The 21,396-nt window shown below is 39.8% G+C and overlaps 1 protein-coding gene across 31 annotated transcripts in view; it reads right to left on the bottom strand.

Annotated features, from left to right (window-relative positions):
- Positions 1–21,396, bottom strand: part of dlg2 (discs, large homolog 2 (Drosophila)) — a 228,577-nt gene that overhangs the window by 111,837 nt on the left and 95,344 nt on the right. For 2 of the 31 annotated variants that reach the window (XM_058411104.1, XM_058411106.1), the window contains exon 1: positions 1,944–2,074. The exons of 27 other annotated variants lie outside the window; for them this stretch is intronic. In XM_058411104.1, the coding sequence (XP_058267087.1) occupies positions 1,944–2,021 (78 nt within the window). In that variant the 5' untranslated portion in view covers positions 2,022–2,074. Of the gene's footprint in view, positions 1–1,943; positions 2,080–21,396 lie in introns of those variants that run through there. 2 more of the 31 variants (XM_058411110.1, XM_058411105.1) reach the window with 2 other exon arrangements.

Raw genomic sequence — 21,396 nt, 5'->3', positions numbered from 1 at the left:
TTGTTAAGCAATTTGACAAAATGCAATAAACACCAACAGGAATCGATCCAGCTGAGACTGATTCTTCTTCTTTACAATGAAGGTTATTCCAGATCCCGAATTTGTCAGAATGTCATTCACAGAGGCTTGGGTGGTGGAGATAATCTACAGCTAATCATAAAATGGAAAACATGTATAAATAAATAATAATATTCCGATTCAGGTTTAATGTCATAATCACAGTTTATACAGAAATGCTTCATAATGAACAAGAATATAATAGCAAAGAGAAAATGTTTTGTGCAAATATGATTATTCGAGATTCGAGAATCTGTAAAGTGAATCTTACTGTGAGGAAAATATTATTTACCGTTTTAAGAAAGTATCCAGTGTCAGCTCTTTGTGTAATGGTCAGGAAGTGTTCCACCATGAGAGAGTCTTCAGGACTTCGAGAACTTTCTGGTTTCTCAATAACATGACCAGGTTCATTTTTGATTCCAGAAACTCACTATGCATGGACCAAGCATGACCACCTGCCTAATATTATGTTGGATCCCCCTTTTGCTGCAAAAACGGCCCTGAACCATCGAGGCATGGACTCCTCTAGATCCCTGAAGGTGTGCTGTGGTATCTGGCACCAAGATGTTAGCAGCAGATCCTTCATGGGCTCCAACTTTCAACTTAAAGGACTTAAAGGATACTTTTGATAGATACTGACCACTGCAGACCGGGAACACCCCACAAGAGCTGCAGTTTTGGAGATGCTCTGATCTAGCCATCACAATTTGTCCCTTCATCAAACTCGCTCAAATCCTTACGCTTGTCCATTTTTCCTGCTTCTAACACATCAACTTTGAGGACAAAATGTTGACTTGCTGCCTATTATATCCCACCCACTAACAGGTGCCATGATGAGGAGATCATCAGTCTTATTCACTTCACCTGACACTGCTTACAATGTTATCCCTGATCGGTGTGCAACAAACACTAAATTCTTTCTTTACATTTAAACATTAAATGCAACTAGAAGCCGTCAAAAATCACGTCGCTCATTAATCACACAAAAACTTTAACCATTGGCAAACTGCTGTGGGCGAAGAGGAATAAAACACTTTGGGACATATCACACCAAACCATCATGGATTATTGTCCTCTAACAGTATACAGTGCAGTGTTTTATTCCTTACTTACAGATTATTTCACATGAAAAGATATCATTTTAACACTTTTCCTCAATCATGTTTAGCTACTCGAGACAGTGGCAGTTCAAGAAGATTCACATATCTTGGATGTAGCATGTGTTGGTAGTCAGGTGATATGGGAAAATAGCTTCTAGGTGGGAAATGGACAACTGATATTTTTAGCACATTGAAGGAGCGACCTCAGGTAGCAGCATGAATACATTAATTCTAATCAGCTTGTTAACACAGCCAAAATGACTTATTGAAAGAGACACACATATACTTTGTGCAATGATGACATTCAAGATAGTAAACCCACAAACCGATAATATGTGGCTTAAACAAATCACCGTAAAGATTAGTAAACTTTATAAAAGAGAGAGAGAGAGAGCTCAGGAGAAAGATAAAGATCCTTATTAACCCCTTCACAAGCACTAAGGTCATGAGCCTCGGATCAGCTCTTGTTACACTCACCCTCGCACAATAAGATGAGAACCTTTTCAGACGTGAGACAAAAACAGGTCCCACTAAGCCCTGAGAATCCTCCCACAATCCATAAGACAATCAAACCAATTTAAACTGAATCCAAGATTATAGCTATATATATCCAGAGCCTTTCCTTTTTCCGCCAGATAAAACAACCAGACATTAAACAACAGTGTATCACAATCAGCACTTGCATTCAAGTACTTCCAAAGCAGCACTGCAAATATCAAAGTCATATCAATGTCCAGAGTTTGCAACAGCGCGTGTAAACTTATAGCATCAACCCCTCATCCCTACCTTCTGCATTCTGGCTTTTCTGGCGTTCTGTACGAGCCTGCGTCCCAGCTTCTTAGCGTACCAGATGGAGGCGAGCATAGCGGATCAGGGCAGAATCCCTCTGTATGAATTATGAGTAAACAGCCTGGTGCAGTCACCAGCATCAGCAGCAGCCAGTGCGGGCGAGCGAGTGAGAGAGAGAAACAGAGAGAGAGAGAGAGAGAGAGAGAGCGAGAGCGAGAGAGAGAGGAAGAGGCAGAGAGAGAGAGAGAGAGAGAGAGAGAGAGAGAGGCAGTGAGAGAGAGAGAGAGAGAGAGAGAGAGAGGAGCTGCTCACGCTGCTCTACCCTCACTAATGTTATACACACACGCAGCAGGTGAGAGCGTGTGTGTGTGTGTGAGAGAGAGAGAGAGAGAGAGAGAGAGAGAGAGACCGTAGGAGTAGGACTTGAGGGCAAGACACTAGAAGTATCTCTAGGGTCCTCTGTACTCCTCACACACACTCTGCTGGTCTTAGTTCTCAGAATTGAAATAAAGGAATCTGTCAAGGTGTTAAACAACCAGGGCATGAAAACAGTCAAGCGCTTTTAACAGTTTCTATAAAGGCATCAGCTACTATCATAATATTTCAGCAAAAATGACAATTAATGATCATCAAAAAGGCGTTAGAGAGCCATTGCTTTAATTTTTCAGTGAGCAGTGTCTGTATGTGTTACACATCCGTTCCACATGACATTCATTTCCATAAAACGGGGCATTTTAGCCAACTCTGGAGCTCTATTTCTGATACAATGCTCAGCATGATTTTCAAAGAAACCCAGATCAGACTGTTTATCCAATTAAAATTTTGAGAAGAATTTATACATTTATTTATTAATCTTTAAGATAGCTTTTTATACAGACAAAAATGCACATCACTTTGCATTGTTCATACACCAGATCAGGCATAACATTATGACCACCTGCCTAATATTTTGTTGGTCCCCCTTTTGCTGCCAAAACAGCCCTGACCCGTCCTGCACTGTGTATTCTGACCCCTTTCTTTCAGAACCAGCATTAACTTCTTTAGCAATTTCAGCAACAGTAGCTCGTCTGTTGGATCGGATCACACGGGCCAGCGTTCGCTCCCCACGTCCATCAATGAGCCTTGACTGTCCATGACCCTGTCACCGGTTCACCACTGTTCCTTCCTTGGACCACTTTTGATAGATACTGACCACTGCAGACCGGGAACACCCCACAAGAGCTGCAGTTTTGGAGATGCTCTGATCCAGTGGTCTAGCCATCACAGTTTGGCCCTTCGTCAAACTCGCTCAAATCCTTACACTTGTCCATTTTTCCTGCTTCTAACACATCAACTTTGAGGACAAAATGTTGCCTTGCTGCCTAATATATCCCACCCACTAACAGGTGCCATGATGAGGAGATCATCAGTCTCATTTATTTCACTTGCCAGAATGCATAAGCATAAGAATCAAGATGAACTTGTGTTAATTGGAAGAGTAACAGCTGGGAGGAGGAGCATGACCCAGTTGGCAAAGGATTTACTAAAGCAGATATACTCAGTTTACATGGATATACTGAAGATCACATCTACTTAATTAAAAAAAAAGAAGCTGGGATCCTGTGTAGTCATATCCATAGGACTGCTGCTTCTCTTCCAAAACCCAATCAAGATGAACGCAAATCAGATCACGACCCATTATTCCAAAACCATCACTCTTCTTAAGTTATCTTAACACAGCCTAAATGTTCACTTTAACCATCCTGTTATTAACTTTTTTTTTAAGCTTTTGTACTACAGATCAGATATCGACCAGATCAGGAGACAATAAAGCTTACATTGACAGAATTCAATTATTCTAGATCAGTAATGTATTTAAACACATGGCTTGCCGTGATAAGCCCTGAAACGTGCTGAACGGTATTAGATTTTAGAAAATATCTAAGAAGAGCAGGCATATGTCTGAGAGCCTCTGGAGAAATGGCTGACAATTGGATGAAATACAGAATTTAATAAAATGCACTGAGACCCACGGAGAACTCCTGGGTACAGCAGTATACATCAGTCAGCAAGTAGTCACATCAATAATCGATGCACCATTAACACAAAGAAAAGCTGGCTTAATAAAGATAACAAAGAGCTTGCTATTAAAAACTGATCAAGTCAAAGCCTTATTTATAACTACTTATTTTACACAATCATTCTGTTGTTTGTCCTCCTGCACATTATCATTTAAACACTATCTGCACTGGAAGAAGAAGGAAAAGCCTTTGTCACATATTTATTACAGTATAGTGTGATTATATTCTTCACAGCCCAGAACACAGGGTCAGCCATGATACAGTTCCCCTTTGAGCAAAGCATCGTCCAGTAGTAGCAGCTTGGCAGAGAAGGGCTTGGAGCCCTAACCTTCTAATCCATAACTCAGCACCTTAACTGTTGAGCCACTCCTGCCCTAATCATATTACGTATAGTTTACAAAAGAATGTTAAGTTTCTCATGAAAACTAATTCTAATTTCACTGCCCATACTAAATTTAATTTAAACAAGTTTCTCTTTACCAGTTTAAATTCTGCACAGCGAGTGAGATCAGTTTATGTATTATTAACATGATCCAATTATGTTATAAAATCTCACGAGAAAGACTTTAAGACTATAGTGGACTACAGTATTAAATTGACCTCATTAAATCATGTGAGATATGATAGCAAGTGGTAACGCTGCTGCTTCACAACCCCAGCAAACCTGTGTTTGATCCAGGTTTGATCAGGTATAACATTATGACCACCGACCAAAAAATGTGTTGGTTCCCCTTTTGCTGCCAAAATAGCCCTGACCTATCGAGGCATGGACTCCACTAGATCCCTGAAAGTGTGCTGTGGTACCTGGCACCAAGATGTTAGCAGCAGATCCTTTAAGTCCTGTAAGTTGCAATGTGGGGCGTCCATGGATTGGACTTATTTGTCCAGCACATCCCACAGATGCTCGATTGGATTAAGATCTGGGGAATTTGGAGGCCAAGTCAACACCTCAAACTGGTTGTGGTCATCAAACCATTCCTGAACCATTTCTACTTTGTGGCACGGCGCCTTATCCTGCTGAAAGAGGCCACAGCCATCAGGGAAGACTGTTTCTATGAAAGGGTGTACATGGTCTGCAACAATGCTTAGGTAGGTGGTACATGTCAAATTAACATCCACATGGTTGGCAGGACCCAAGGTTTCCCAGCAGAACATTGCCCAAAGCATGACACTGCCTCCGCCGGCTTGCCTTCTTCCCATAGTGCATCCTGGTGCCATGTGTTCCCCAGGTAAGCGACGCACAGGCACCCAGCCATCCACGTGATGTACAGCTTGTCTGTTGGATCGGATCGCACGGGCCAGCCTTCACTCCCCACGTGCATCAGTGAGCCTTGGCCGCCGGTTCACCACCTTCCTTGGACCACTTTTGATAGATACTGACCACTGCAGACCGGGAACACCCCACAAGAGTTGCATTTTTGGAGATGCTCTGATCCAGTGGTCTAGCCATCACAATTTGGTCCTTCATCAAACTCGCTCAAATCCTTACTCTTGCCCATTTTTCCTGCTTCTAACACATCAATGAAATAAAAATTGCAATTTCTAAGTATTTTTAAGCATGTTATGGTAACTTTTGTGCAGTATGTGGCACTGTCATGAAATCTCAAGCCTCAAGTCATAGTCCTGAAGACGCCTACCAAGATTTCGCCTACACATCTTGTTTGGCATCTTTGCTTTTAGATCGATTTTCCCATTACGTGCAAACCAACTAGTGTATGCAAAATTCTGTCTGAACCGAGGGAATCCAGGGATGCCTGGCTTTTAAATTTTGGACACATGGTTTAAAAGTTATGAACATAAAGATAGTTTCAAATTAGGGGCCAACTTTGAGCCAGTGGTGGTGCTAGAGCATTGCAGCACATTGCAGCCGAGATTCGGTCAGAATGTCCTTTAGGCCCTCCTCACTGAGTGTGCCAAATTTTTACCAGACAATTCTACCAGACAGCCTGGCCAGAGCAGGAGGAGGAGGAAGAAGAAGAAGAAGAATAGCATCTTCATTGATTGGTGAACTAATAATAATAATAATAATAATAATAATAATAATAATAATAATAATTATAATAATAATATGTTCAAAAGCATCTCATTAAACTGCCATGCAATTATCCATATTTCCACCAGGCTACAATACACAAGTGGTTCATTCAGAGGAGGACCACACTTAAAACACTTTACTCACACAGACATCGGGATTAAAGGTGAAACCCGTGAATAAGTAATACTGCCCCATGTTGCTAAACACAAACCATGCACAGGCAACTTGAATTAATTCTGCATCGCATACTGTAAAGATATAACACTTTTAGTGCAATAGAGCATCATAAGGGTATACTGTATGTTTCGTTTGTTTGTTTGTTTGTTTTTCTTTTAATGCATTTCTATCAGAAACGATGGATCATTTTAGCTAAAGTTAATTGAGATACTGCTGTAGATGTTTCCTGCTGCCTGCTTCCCTCCACCTCTCATGCTGCTACCTAAGGGCCACTCTCATTTGCATTTTAGTGCGCCATTTAAATAGCCTCCACATTAATTTATCCGACACGCTTTGTTTTAAAAGACCCAATTAAACACAAGCACTTTAACACCAAGCATAACTAATTGTCTCTGTCATATGACCATTATCATTACTATATATATATATATATATATATATATGTATGTATTTTATATATATATATATATATATATATATATATATATATATATTTTATTTTATTTATTTATTTATTTTTTACAGTATTTAGACCTCTTATACAGATTTCTCCCATAAACAACATGCTACTATACATGCTACTACAACAACTCTAATGACCGGTGCATGATGGGATTCATTATAAGGTTTGGATATGACTGGACCTACAGTCTATCGTTAAATAGACCATGACTTTTGGCTGAGCTGTATTGATCGCCAAACACTGCAAGCGCCGTGAAATTTTCTCCTTATAAGCATGTCAGCATAATGATTGAAGAAGGTGCTGGCATTGACTACCAGTCCATTGCGCAGTACTGACAAGTAGGTAATAAGTCTGTGCCATAATTACCCAGAATCCTCTAGAGTGACATCCATAAAGCTGTTCTGCAACACATACTCCATCTGTGCCAGCTTATTGGAACGACTTCAGACAGTCACCAATCATTACAGAAATGTGTTAATACACAGCACACACTTTCTGCAGACTAATAACACACTTAAATAAAAGGTTGCTCATGGTGCCTGTGTCAAATCTATTGGAAAGCAAGATTCAGAGGAGCGCTGTTTCAGGGACTGACTGAACACCAGGTGATAGAAGTGAGCTGTTTTACATAAGCAGCAAAGAATTGTACTTCACACAAGTGCCCTTGGACTTTCCACCTACTATGTGTCAGGAGTTTATATTCACACGCTGAATTCTTAAATCTGCTAGGTCATAAGGCATTGATTAATTCGCTATAACCACAGCTCGAACGCTAACAGCGCCGGCTGTATGCTTTCTAATATGGTATCTTTTCCATAGCAACCACTCGTTCAGTGGTCGCCGGACACTCCACATATTCTAAGACTAATGAGAACCAAATTTTTGAAAAAAAAACGTCGCTATTTGATGATGGAAAAACCTAAAGCGCTCGGTAACGTTCACCAGACATTCATTTAGCATTTCTGAATTCAATTAGTGTCAGCACTTTGAGGGAAATTTCTTCAGGAGATGTTCGTGCTTTGCAGGTTCTCAGTAATGGGACAAGTGCGAGAAGGAGCGAGATGAGGGAACGTACCAGGAGTAATAACACAACGTTCTACAACATTAAATAGAACTATATGGATGGATTTTTCAAGTATGCGTCTTTAATAAATAGAAATATATCAATTGTGTTGTATTAGAGCAGGAGTGTCCAGTCTGGGTGCAGAAAGGGCCAGTGTGGGTGCAGATTTTCATTCTAATAAAGCAGGAGCTACGCCTGATTCTACTTGGTCTTGGCTTTAATTACACTCCAGTGTGGCTTCTGCTCGGTTGGATTGAAAACCCGCACCCACACCGGCCCTTTGTGGATCAGACTGGACACACCATTAGAGAAATAAAACACAGATCGAATAAAAGTAGTCCGTCTTTGATTTTTGTTTTCACAGCATGACCCATCACGTTGTATTCCTTATTATTACATTCTTGAATAGAAGAACCCCAATAAACGCACACACACACACAGTACCAAATAAAATTATAAATATTGAGGTTGATACATACAGAATCATGTATTTAAAAAAAAATACATGGAAGAATTGTTCACCATATGTTCTTCAGCGGTACTCGGGGAAGAAGTCATTATCTTTTATCAACTTCTTTTATCAACAGTTCTGATTTGTTCAGCACTTTTTGGCTACTGCATAATTCCTCGTTTCATTTAAGAGACAACAGCCAACAAAACGTCCTATTATGGTTAAATAACGGTTGAGGCAGAAGCAAAGAACAGCATAATGTGAAGCTGAGTGCCAAGTTTATTGTTTTCCTGATATAATGATGGTGATAGTGAAGTATAAATACTTATTTATGCTTGTTGCCATGGTTACAGTCCAGTTCGCTAGCATGAGATCAGGCAATGTTGTTTCACAGCTACGGTTAAGTTTTTGATTAAATCTACTTTAAATGCATCATGTTACAAGGATTTCATGAACACTGGTCATTCCTGGTTAACACATTAACATTATAATACTGTCTTCACTATTATTCTAAATTGTGGAAAATCATATATTCAGTATTTCAACCATATATTTGGAATAAATTCTTCTTTTTCCTTTTCTGAAATGCTCATGCTCAGAGCAGGGTGCGAGTTTTTCTATCAGCATCCTATATAGCACCCGGCAAACAAGTGAGAAACATCATGCGCTACATGGCATTCATCTACAAATCTGCCGGCGATGAGGGATTGCTTTTAAATGGAGTTATAAAACAGAACATTCATGAGGTTGACCTGCACTTAGGTAGAAGATAGGAAAGGGCACTCAAGGAAGAGGAGCAGGAGAAGGACGAATAAGAAAGAAGCAGAGAGAGAGAGAGAGAGAGAGAGAGGAAGAGAGATGAACAGCTTATCACACATACACACCGATGTTGGTCCGATGTAACAGAAACATCACCATCACTACAGTTAAGTGGACGTTATTTGTCACATATACATTACTGCACAGTGAAGGATGGAATCACATCTACCATCCTTGGAGGGTTGGGGTCAGAGCACAGGGTCAGCCATGATGACCTGGATCAGGTGAGTTTGTGGGCCTTGCTCAAGGTGGCAGTTTGGCAGTGCTGGGGCTTGAACCCCAATCTTCCAATCAACAACCTGGAGACTTAACCACTCACATAAAGAAGCTTACAGCACCTGAGATTCCAAAGTGATCTCCCATCCAAGCCCAACCTCGCTTAGCTTCAGAGATCAGATGAGCTCAGGCGTTCTTGACCTCGCTAGGCGGAGGCAGCCTTGGGTAAAATAATTGCTACAATAAAGTTCAGTGGTTTTGATACTAGGCATATTTATTGACCATTGAAATTCTACTTCATTAAAAAATAGATTATCTTTGTCAGATAGGGACAGGCTGCGAGGATCAAAGTCAAGAAACTGGAAACAGGAGAACATTCACTATATTGAGGTTTGAAAGTTTACTTTGCGGTGAACTTAGTAAGACGATCCTTTTGTGCAGTGGCTGTGAGAGCAGGTGAGGAACAGGTGTGTGATCAACAGTAGAAGGTGAATGACTGCATAAGTGTTCTGTGTGTAGGAGTCCCATGTGTGTAGGCCATGGTTTGATATTTTTATGTTATGTTTATGTTTTTATGTTAGAGCTGTATAACCAGGTTAACTGTTTTTAAACATCTCATTGAATTTTAAGTTCTTCTTCATCTCATACAGATGAGATAGCAGATAAGTGTGAAAATGACTCGAGGTCACTGATGCTGGAATCGGTGGAACGGTTGGAGATCAGTCTCGGCGTAATCGGTTAGTCTCACCACTACACATTCAGGCGGTTTTGCAGTTTTAACACATCGATCCAGTGTTCTGAGTGTGTGGGCGAACCCGAAAAGAATGTAGTGCTAAACAATGACCTGGAACTGAATTTGTTCCTAAGAATTGTAACAAGCAGAAAGAGACAGCAGAAAAGAAACAAACACACACTGCTCACTGCTTTCAATTTCCCTTTAGATACACACTACTGTATAGATTCAACATACCTTTCCCTCCCTGTTTAACATACACCGATCAGGCATAATATTATGACCGTGAAGTGAATAAGACTGATGATCTCCTCATCATGGCACCTGTTAGTGGGTGGGATATATTAGGCAGCAAGTCAACATTTTGTCCTCAAAGTTGATGTTAGAAGCAGGAAAAATGGACAAGAGTAAGGATTTGAGCGAGTTTGATGAAGGGCCAAATTGTGATGGCTAGACCACTGGATCAGAGCATCTCCAAAACTGCAGCTCTTGTGGGGTGTTCCCGGTCTGCAGTGGTCAGTATCTATCAAAATTGGTCCAAGGAAGAAACAGTGGCCAACCGATGACAGGGTCATGGGCGGTCAAGGCTCATTGATGCACGTGGGGAGTGAAGGCTGGACCGTGTGATCCGATCCAACAGACGAGCTACTGTTGATTAAATTGCTGAAGAATTTAATGCTGGTTCTGATAGAAAGGTGTCAGAATACACAGTGCAGGATGGGTCAGGGCTGTTTTGGCAACAAAAGACACAACATTAGGCAGGTGGTCATAATGTTGTCCCTGATCAGTGTATAAGAGTTGTAAGGTTACACTGACGTCCGTTGTACTGTAACAGTTTTTGTTATGCCTTTTTTTGTGTCACTGTTCTGGTGATTATTTACTAGTTCACTCACTTTTAGTAATCTCTTTAACCCTGTCAGTGTCATAGCAGAACAGGATCTGGGCACACCATGCACACTCACACAGACAATTTATCTTAACCAGTCCACCTGGTTCTGGGAAATTGGAGGAATCCAGAGGAAACCCACACGGATACAGGAAGAACGTTGGAAGTTCCACACAGAAAATTACCCGAGCAGGATCAAACCAGGTGTAACAACACCCAGTGCTCATTCTCCTCCTCATCACCAGAGGGAAACCTCGCCTGAATACTGACACTTCCTGGTCACACAGTTTTCTCTTCCTTTCTATGGGACGTATACATACACCACAAACTCACAGTTCACTCTTTGTGAAGTTTTGCCAATTTACCTTCATTACCATGCTGTTTGTTTCCACTGATCTCGTTTGCTTACCGCGTACGACCAAGTTTTCCTGTTGTTCAGTTTTCGCTTTTGTCTTTGTGTATATTTGGATTTGTTGCCATGTCGATTGCTATTTTCTGGTTTTTGGACTCGGTCTGTTTCCTGTTTGTTCTCGCTGTCTCATGATTTGGATTTGTGTGCTCCGAATTCTTAATAAAACTCCGCACATGGATTCTACCTCCACTCCATCCGTGACACACCAGGGACCCTAGAGCTATAATGCGTCTTACTGTTCAGTTCTCAGGTGAATACTGTATAGCAATTTTTTTTAAATGAACTTTAATGTGCCAAGAGAACAAAAGAAACAACACAGTAACAGATTCTGCCAGCATCCGTAATTAATCATGTTAACCATTGCCAGTTTTTGGATTTTCTTCAAGCTCCCTCAATAAAACTACTGCATTTGCCTCCATATTTTAATTTTTTTATCTGCTGCCTGACAAGCTGATGTTAACTATAAAATATATACACTGATTTTATTTCATATTAATGAAATGAACTGAACATTTTTCAGTTATTCTGTGACAGAAAGTGAGGGACAGACCGTGAGGCACTTCACAAATCTAATCAAGAGCATGTGATATGGGGGTTTGGGGCCTTCATATGCCATTGACTCATCTGACGCCAGTTTAGTAGAGAATGAGACAGCTCTTTGCTGTATTATTGAGTGATCTGATATTGAGTTGAGTAGCTTCTATACCAAAGATCTAATAATATTATATAATATAATCAGTGTAAATGTCACTGGAAATCTCGCCTAGAGACAATTAAATCATTATATCTCACAAACCTAGTAGCAAGTAATAACCCTAAATGGCTGTCTTTAGAGCCTACTTTTATTCATCCCACACACCTAAATAACCAACAGCAAATTAGTAAAGAAAATACACTACTTGAATTTCTTTGAAATGAAAAGACTTTTTGTGCAATTATTATGACTGACAACGGATGAAGTATTTCTGTTTCTTTCTGATTGATGGTGTGGATGCGATCTTGCTGTGTATTATTACATGCTAACAGGTTGATAAACAGATGAACAGTTGGTAGCCCACTCTCTGAGAACGAGCACACACACTTACAGAGAGAGAGAGAGAATATGGAGGAGATTTACAGAGCTCTCCATGGTTCTGAAATCTCTAAAGCTCAAATTTCAAACACCTTTGCAACACACATTCTTTAATGCATCTTCTGTGCTCCAGAATTATAGGCACCCTGGCTTAAAAAAAAACCAATGCTATAAAAATGTCCTGTTGGCTAATTTGTTTAATTTCACAAAGAAAATGGAAATTTATTCGAAGAAAATAACGATTTGCCCCCCTATTGCAAATCATTCTGCCAACAGCCGCAAGTCTTCTCGTATAATGACACTGGAGGTTACAGAGCAGAGAATCTGAGAGCATTCCTCAATACAGAATCCCTCCAGATCCTTCAGGCTTTTGTGCACTCATTCTCAGCTCACTGCAGGTTAAACTGGTTTAGGTCAGAGGACAAAGATGTCAAAAACTTGATTCTTGTCCGGCTGTTTTTGTGGATTTGGATGGACTTTTTTAAATCATGACCTACATGAGCTCACAGACAAACATGACTGTCTAGTTCCTGACTGTGCGTAGGTCCAAAATACACTTGTGTCCTCTTCCAAGCAAAGTCAGTAGAGGTTGTTTTAATATTATTAATTATTACATTAAGCTTAGGCATGATCTCAAACCTGTAGCTGTTTTATAACCATTTTGTCTCCTTTCATTTCCTTCCTTTCACTCACAATCTTACTTAAAGAAATTGCCCTCTTTCCTTGTATTTATACCCCAGAAAAAGAAGTCATGGCTTATTTTAATGGCTTGGCTTAGGTTAAACTTTAAGGTTACAAGATATTTTGTTACAGCTCCAGTATTTTTTTTAATGAAATGCATCCCCAATTCTTGATATTTTTAAATCCCATTAACAATCTTATTTATTCTCACAGACCTTTAAGTCTTTTAATGTCTCTTAGGTCTTCTGTTTTGTCCTGTATTTTCATGCTTTTTAATGGTTTTATTGTTTTATTCCATTTTACTTGCTATTTATTTCATTGCTGTTTGGGTTTACATGATGTTATTGTGCAGCAGTTGTTGACCGATATATGTTGTCTTTAAATGTGCTATATTAATAAAGGACTTAAATCAAGTCAAATATAAATGCAAGCATGCTGCAGGGACATTTTGTTCATATGAATGTCTAGGGGTGCCAATATTTGTGACACATGTAGACTAAGTGTTTTGGTTTTTTATTTTCTTAGGATACTTTTCCTCCTAATAAAGGTTAGTCTCTCATTTGACCTTTTCTTTTTGACCCATCTTTACCAAGGGTGCCGATATTTCTCTAATCAAAACTGAGGGTATTTTCTATAACAGGACACAGCTATTTGCACTGCATTGTGTCCCTTGCACGAATCTGGGCCTCATTAGAAGACGTGGAGAATAAATCCTGGGTTTTCCAGGTGTTCACTGATAGATAAAATGCAGACAGTACAACTCACAGCCCAGAAGAGCGATAACAGAGTGAAAAACAGGTGACACCGGGGCTTCTGTCAGAAAGCATGACAGGATTGGAGATAAGCGATGGCAAATGTTAAGTGTACACACTAGATGCTGTAAGTCCTCTTCACACTGGTGCATGTCATAGAGTATCCTTAAGCTATAACTTAATATGTGTGGAACTGTAGACAGTATTTGGATATCCACAGTGAGGATTTTGTATATATTTGTATAAGCAATCAACAAAACGCAGAGTCATTGGAGAGTTAGGAGAGTCGGATTTCATTAAAGCATACGTATATCTAAATTGGGTGAACATTTTAGGAATCAGAGCACTTTTTAAAATATTGGACCTCTTTAAAATTAACTGGAAAAACTAAAATAATCACATTGTCACATTTAATACCTTGTTGCAAATCCTTTGCAGTCAAGGTCTACCTAAGGTCAGCCATCACCAGACGCTAGGTTTCTTCCCGGTGATGCTCTGTCATGCCTCGTTCTTTAGCATGTGAGTCTTTCAGCATGGGAAACACATGCTCAGTTGGATTCAGGTCAGGTCTTTGCCAAACATTCCACGTCTTTGCCTTGAAAAAAGTTTTGGTTTGTTTTGCTTCAGGTTATTGCCCATCTGAAGCTTAAAGAACCATGAGTGTTGAAGCAGTTACCTGAATTTGAGCAGATAAACTTGTACCATTTGCTTTTGTCAGCAGTCACATCATTGATGAATATCAAGGAACCAGTTCCATTGGCCATCACATAAGATGGAAAGATGAGGAAGTATGTTTTCGAAACATAAGCAGATCTGTCCTCTCTCCATACTCTTCTCTTCCCATCACCGTGGAACAAGTTGTACCAGATTTATTTGTCTCATCTGTCCACAGTTCCAGAACAGTACAAGTACAAGCTTCTTTTTTTTTAAACGTTCTAACCTAAGTAGCTTATATCTTGTGGTAAATCCTCTGTATACAGACGCTTACTTCCTGGAGGGTGTTCTGGATCTGGCTAACTGTTGTGTTCATCAACAACTCTTCTGTCATTCACCAGAGATCTTTTTCGTTGTCTTGCTGAACTTTTTGCGTTCTTGAGATCACTAGCATGTTCTTTCTTTTCAGGAATGTAGTTGTTTGGCCACATGTAATGTTTCTGCTCTCTGTCTGTCAAGTTTGATTTGGTTTTTCAGCCAAATGATGGCTTGCTTAACTAGCAGCTCTTTAGACTTCGCATTGAAAGTTAACAACAAAATAGCCAACTCTAGACCTTTACTTGTAAGTGAAATAATAAGAGAATAACATGAAACCATTGAACAGCAGAGCAGCCAGTGGTGAAATTACTTTCTGTCTCTTAGAAATGAGGGACCACATGTATATAACATACTGTAATTCCTGCACCATTCAGCTGATTTGCATTTAAATGGCATTAATTTAAAGCTAGAATTCAAAGTATGCGATTTTCAGGCATTATATAATGTTTAACTCTAATATAATTTGCTAGACAGAATAGACAACTTTGTCAATGCCCAAAAAATGCATTAGTCTTAGCCTTGGATATGTCTGTTCTTTTTCATCTGTACGCTGAAAAGCCAAACGCATTTCATTTTTTATCGTGTAGTCCATGCAACCACAGAACGTAACTGGATTTCACACAACAATTAACTTGTTAAAAAGCCCAGCTATGTGAATTCTCTTTTCACCTCTGTGGGAATGCAAAAGCCATCATGTCTAAACTGAAAGAAAAGCAGTAAAGTAACAGAGCAAAATACAATACAAATGTTTCCTTCCTTCTAGACACAGAAACTGTGAGCTCAGCACACTGTCACACCTTCATCACCTAAACCTGACAGAACACAGAGACCCTGTCATACCTGCTCATACACACTGCCATCAGCACTGCAGGGTGAAGAAACATTCACTAACAAGACACACACACACACACACACTCTCACACAAACACAAACACACACTGGTAGAAATGTTCAAATAACAAGGTCATACCAAAGTATAGCCTTGATTATTGAAATCCTTTCGCTAGGATGCACATGTTACTAAGTAACTGCCATCAGGGGTTACAAAGGCATTAAAGAGGGAGCTTGTAAATCTCCGGTGTGAAAAAAAATTATTGACTATGATTATTATTGCTGCCATTTTATCCATCTTGCAACAATCTAGACTCTGGTAGAGTCACAAGGATCCATGTGCAGAGGGGTGTTGGAATGAAGGAAACTAAGAACGCAGTCCGGCAAAATGAACACTTCAGGCTGACGAGGTTGGGTCAAAAGACTTGTCAGGCATTGGATTATCATACACAGGCAAGTCAATAATGAGAAATATGGTTCAGAGGCTGGAAAGATGGAAGAAACTCTAGAAATCGTGCTTAAATAGTCCATAGAATAGACATCTAAAAGGATAGACCGGACACATCCGCTGCTCCCATTGGCTGCTGCGGTGACATAATGACGCCATATTGGTTGTTGCTAGATGCTGAGGGAAATGTCTTTTTGTCTCTCTACTATTTTATTGAAAAATAATTTAACCTCTGAAATCAGCTGCAGCATGCAACACTTCTAAACTGCTTTTTGTATTTGCAAAGAATATTGTTATGTTCGGTTGACAAATGATACACTATATTGCCAAAAGTTTTGGGACATCCTGCCAGTTCATTGAATTCAGGTGTTGTCTTTCAGGGGTTGGGCTCGGCCCCTTAGGTCCAGTGAAAGGAACTCTTAATGCTTCAGCTTCATACCAAGACATTTTGGACAATTTCAGTTTTTTTTGTGGGAAAAGTTTGGGGATGACCCCTTCCTGTTCCAACATGACTGAGCACCAGTGCACAAAGCAAGGTCCATAAAGACATGGATGAGTGAGTTTGGTGTGGAGGAACTTGACTGACCTTCACAGAGTCCTGACCTCAACACAATAGAACACCTTTGAGATGAATTAGAGCGGAGACTGTGAGCCAGACCTTCTCGTCCAACATCGGTGCCTGACCTCACAAATGTGCTTCTAGGGGAATGGTCAAAAATTCCTAAACATAAACACACTCCTACACCTTGTGGAAAGCCTTCCCAGAAGAGTTGAAGCTGTTATAGCTGCAAAGGGCGGGACAACTCCATATTACATTCATGTGCATGTAAAGGCAGACGTCCCAAAACTTTTGGCAATGTAGTGTATATTATGTTTTAACCTGAATATTAATGTTGTAGGCCTGAATCTTTGTTTACCAACACAGAAGAAGACATTTCCTTCTGTAATAATGTTTACTCCTGCACTCTGTCTATTACCTCTTTAATATAAGTGCTATTTATAAACATTAATCTTTATGCAGATGCAATTTTAAATAAAAAAAAAAGGAAAGAAGAATGCAAATATGTTATTAAATAATTTATGCATGAAATGATTAAGACCCAGGAAAAGCGTTTTGATATGCAGTGAAAATTTTCACTAAAGACCCTTTTGATTGACGGACCTCTATTTTTGTTGTTTGCACAGTGAACTAAATAGACCCTAGCCATCATAATTGTTACCATTATGTGGATGAATCTTTGTGATGGAAAATAATCATTTGTGTTTATTGTGGCAACAACAAATGGTTCCAAAATGGAGCGAAACATTCTTTAGGGAACCAGAATGTTTTTTCAATCACATTACTCCGAGAGAAAGATGAAAAACTGAATGCTGTGTGCCTAGTTGTTGTATTACTTGGTGAATAAACTTCAGAAAAGCATTACAAAAACGCTAGCTTGGCTAAATGAATTGGGTTTATCATATGATTCATCCGAAAAGGCCATGTTGAAAAATCCTCAAACTTCGCAAAACCACATGACAGATTGTTCCTGCTAGAAAACGCTGTTACATAAGAAAAATCTGTGACATGATATGAAAAAAAAAGTCAAAAATTTCCTCTTCATGGTTAAGGAAGCACAAAGTCTATGAGTTTGTATTCAAGACGCATCACAGTGCATACTTCTGTTAGCTGTGACCTTCTCAGCATCTGCTGTGTGATCGCAGGGTGAGAGAGAGAGAGAGAGAGAGAGATGGTGTACAAAGCATTAGCAAGCACTGTAACAGGAACATATTTCACTTGACTTCTATTTATTTCCATACAAATAAGAAACACAGCACAACACTGTATATTTTATAGCAACAGATGATAAATGCTTCTGTCACTTTTCTCAGAACCTGCCTCCAGACACACAGCTCAGGGTGCCTTCTCTTAAAGCTGCCATCAAACCTCTACTCTGAAGAAAGAATTTAGCAAGTCGGTCTGTGCCCACCCATGTACATCCAATCCAAGAGCTGAGACCTGTTAACACTATTACTATGGCAACAACCATCAATCTGTGAAGGAAAGCCTTTTCAAATGTTTCTCACATCATCCCACTGCACTTCTCTTTTCATCACAACACCAGGGTCTCGAAAGAAACGCGCCTAGGCTGCAAAAGTGTGAAGAAGCTACAGGCATTTGTGTTTGCTAAGCATATTACTTTCGGGCTCAGTGCAAATCAAGAACAAGGAGTGCCGAATTATGACTTTCTTTGTGGTTGTACGATGAATAAACTCCTCAAAAGACGAAAGATTAACTGCACATCGTCTTAGCTACAGCTGTCATATCTTCACCACCTAGCATAGGGGGCTTGTCTTGGGGGGATGGCCGATTTTAAGATATGAGTAAAGCAATTGATACACTGATCAATTAAAACTACTGACAGGTGATGTGAATAACATCGATTATCTCATTACAATAGCACGTGTCAGTGGGAGGGATAAATTAGGCAGCAAGTAAAGAGTTAGTTCTCAGAGTTGACGAGTTGAAAGCAGGGAAAAATGTTTAAGAATTTGAGTGACAAATTGTGATAGTTAGATGACTGGGTCAGAGTATCACCAATGCAGCAGGTCTTGTGGGACGTTCCCAAAATGCCGTGGTTGGTATCTACCAAAAGTGTCCAAGGAAGGACAACTTTGTGAACTAGTGACAGGCTTAATGGGGACCCAAGGCTCATTTCTGTGCAAAGGGAGCAAAGGCTAAGGCATCTGGTCCGATCTCATAGAAGAGCTACTGTAGCACAAATGACTGAAAAAGTTAATGCTGGCTATAAAAGAAAAAAGTCACATCACAGTTTGCTGCGGGCGGGGCTGTGTATCCACAGCCTCCATGCTGACCCCTGTCCCTCAGCGCAAAACACCAGAAAAGGGCTTGTGAGCATTAGAACTGGTGGACTGGTCTGATAAATCACATTTTCTTTCACATCACGTATGGACAGGTAGGTGTGTGTCATTTATCTACGGAAGAGATGACACAAGGATGCACTATGGGAAGAAGACAAGCCGGTGGAGGCAGTGTGAGAATGTTCTGGTAGGAAATCTTGGGTCCTGGATGTTACTTTGACAAGTACCACCTACTGGCTAAACACTGTTGCAGACCAATTACTCCTCTTCATGACAGCAGTTTTGCCTAATGGCCAGCCTTTCAGCTTCCTGCCACACTACAAAAATTAATCAGGAATGACAAAGAGTACAAGGTACTCTTGACTTGGCCTCTAAATTCTCCAGATCTAACTTTGATCAAGCATTTGTGGGATGTGCAGGACAAACAAGTCTGATCCATGGAGGGCCCATCATGTATCTTACAGAACTTAAAGGATCTGCTGCTTAGGTCTTGGTGCCAGATACCACAGCACACCTTCAGAGGTCTTGTGAAATCTACACACATGGACAAAATTGTAGGTACCCTTCCATTAAAGAAAAAAAAAACCCACACTGGTCACTGAAATAACTTGAAACTGACAGTAATTATAAATTATAAATAAAAATGTACTGAAAATTGACTAATGAAAATCAGACCTTGCTTTTGAATTATGGTTCAACAGAAGCATTAAAAAAAACAAACAAACCAATGAAACTGGCCTGGACAAAAATGATGGTACCCTTAACTTAATATTTTGTTGCACAACCTTTTGAGGCAAGCAATTTCTGAGGCTTCTGCACCTGTCCACAGGTATTTTGTCCCACTCCTCGTGAGCGAACTGCTCCAGCTGTCTCAGGTTTGAAGGGTGTCTTCTCCAGACTGCATGTTTCAGCTCTTTCCACAGATGTTCAATAAGATTTAGATCAGGGCTCATAGAAGGCCACTTCAGAATAGTCCAGTGTTTTGTTCTTAGCCATTCTTGAGTGTTTTTAGCTGTGTGTTTTGGGTCAATATCCTGTTGGAGTCCTGAGACTAAGACCAAACCTTTTGACAGTGGGCCGTACATTTCGCTCCAGAATCCCTTGACAGTCTTGAGATCAGATGCAGCAAAGCAGCATCAGAACATCACAGAGCCTCCTCCATGTTTCACAGTAGGTACGGTCTTCTTGTCCTTCTATGCTTCATTTTTGCGTCTGTGAACATAGAGCTGATGTGGTTTTTCTTTCTTTAATGGAAGGGTACCATCGATTTTGTCCATGTGTGTATGCATCAACCGGACAGAGCTGTTCTGATAGCACAAGGGGGACCAACACCATATTAGACAGGTAACTTTAATAACTGCTTCTGCATGTACAACGATCAGCCATGACATTAATCAAGTAGGATTTGAGATTTTGTATGTGTTATGATATTTTGAGAAAAAGTCGAGGCACACTGTTTTTCCAATGTAAATATTTGAATATAAGTTTCACAATGTGGCAATAAATTATACCAGTACATAGCTGTGTTCTCAAATCTGACTGGTCAAAAGGTGTACATTAGTTTTATGTCACTGCACCGCATCATCATTACAACAACTGACAGAAACATGTCTTGAATTTAGCCAATAAAAATCTACCAACAAGAGACAAATTAAATGAGAAACTGGTGGCTATGTTATGCTGTTATGTATTTTGTTAGTATGCTTTGGGTCCAGTTGTCCAGTCGGAGAGAATCATTCTTCCTGATCACTGCTTTCCTTTGTCTTTCAAGATGACTCCTCCCCTTTAAAGGGCTCACTGAATTGTTCGATGAGTATGAAATGATTTTATCATATGCTATAGCATTCACAGGCAGAAGAACTCAAACCACTAAAAACCGATGTGATATTTTGGATCTATCACTCTCCTCCATCATCCTCATCCTCATCATCATCATCATCAAAAAACCAAATGAGGAAAATATCTTTTTGAAAGTTGTGTTCATCCCTCTAGTAAAGTTCCTCAATACACACTGAATCTGTTCTGGTGGCTCGTGGTGGCTGAAATCATTCCTAAATCACTCCTACTAATGTTGCTTTTTATTCTTTTAAGCCATGTCTACGGTGGCCCAGAAGTGCAAAACAAAATAACAAATCCAAAAACACAAGGATAACTGAGACAAAGCGGAAAAGGTAGGTATAGTTTGCGAATGGAATTCTTCCCTCTGATTGGACGAGACATCTGTCACTCAGGATATACAGGAAGTAGGAAATTGTGTATCTAACTTTATTTCTTGTACATATGTGGAGTTCTGCCTTCACTTTAAACCATTTTTTCCCGATAGTGCAACTTTAAAACTTTTAAAGAAAATAACAAACATTTATATTTATATTTATAAGAAAATTTAATTCATTCAGCGCTACTGTGAGGAAGGACGTTATCATATGGCGTGATTTTGGATATACTGATAGTGTATCA

Source organism: Hemibagrus wyckioides, linkage group LG16, assembly GCF_019097595.1.
Source record: "Hemibagrus wyckioides isolate EC202008001 linkage group LG16, SWU_Hwy_1.0, whole genome shotgun sequence".
Lineage (NCBI taxonomy): Eukaryota > Metazoa > Chordata > Actinopteri > Siluriformes > Bagridae > Hemibagrus > Hemibagrus wyckioides.
This window is presented reverse-complemented; position numbering and strand designations above follow the sequence as displayed.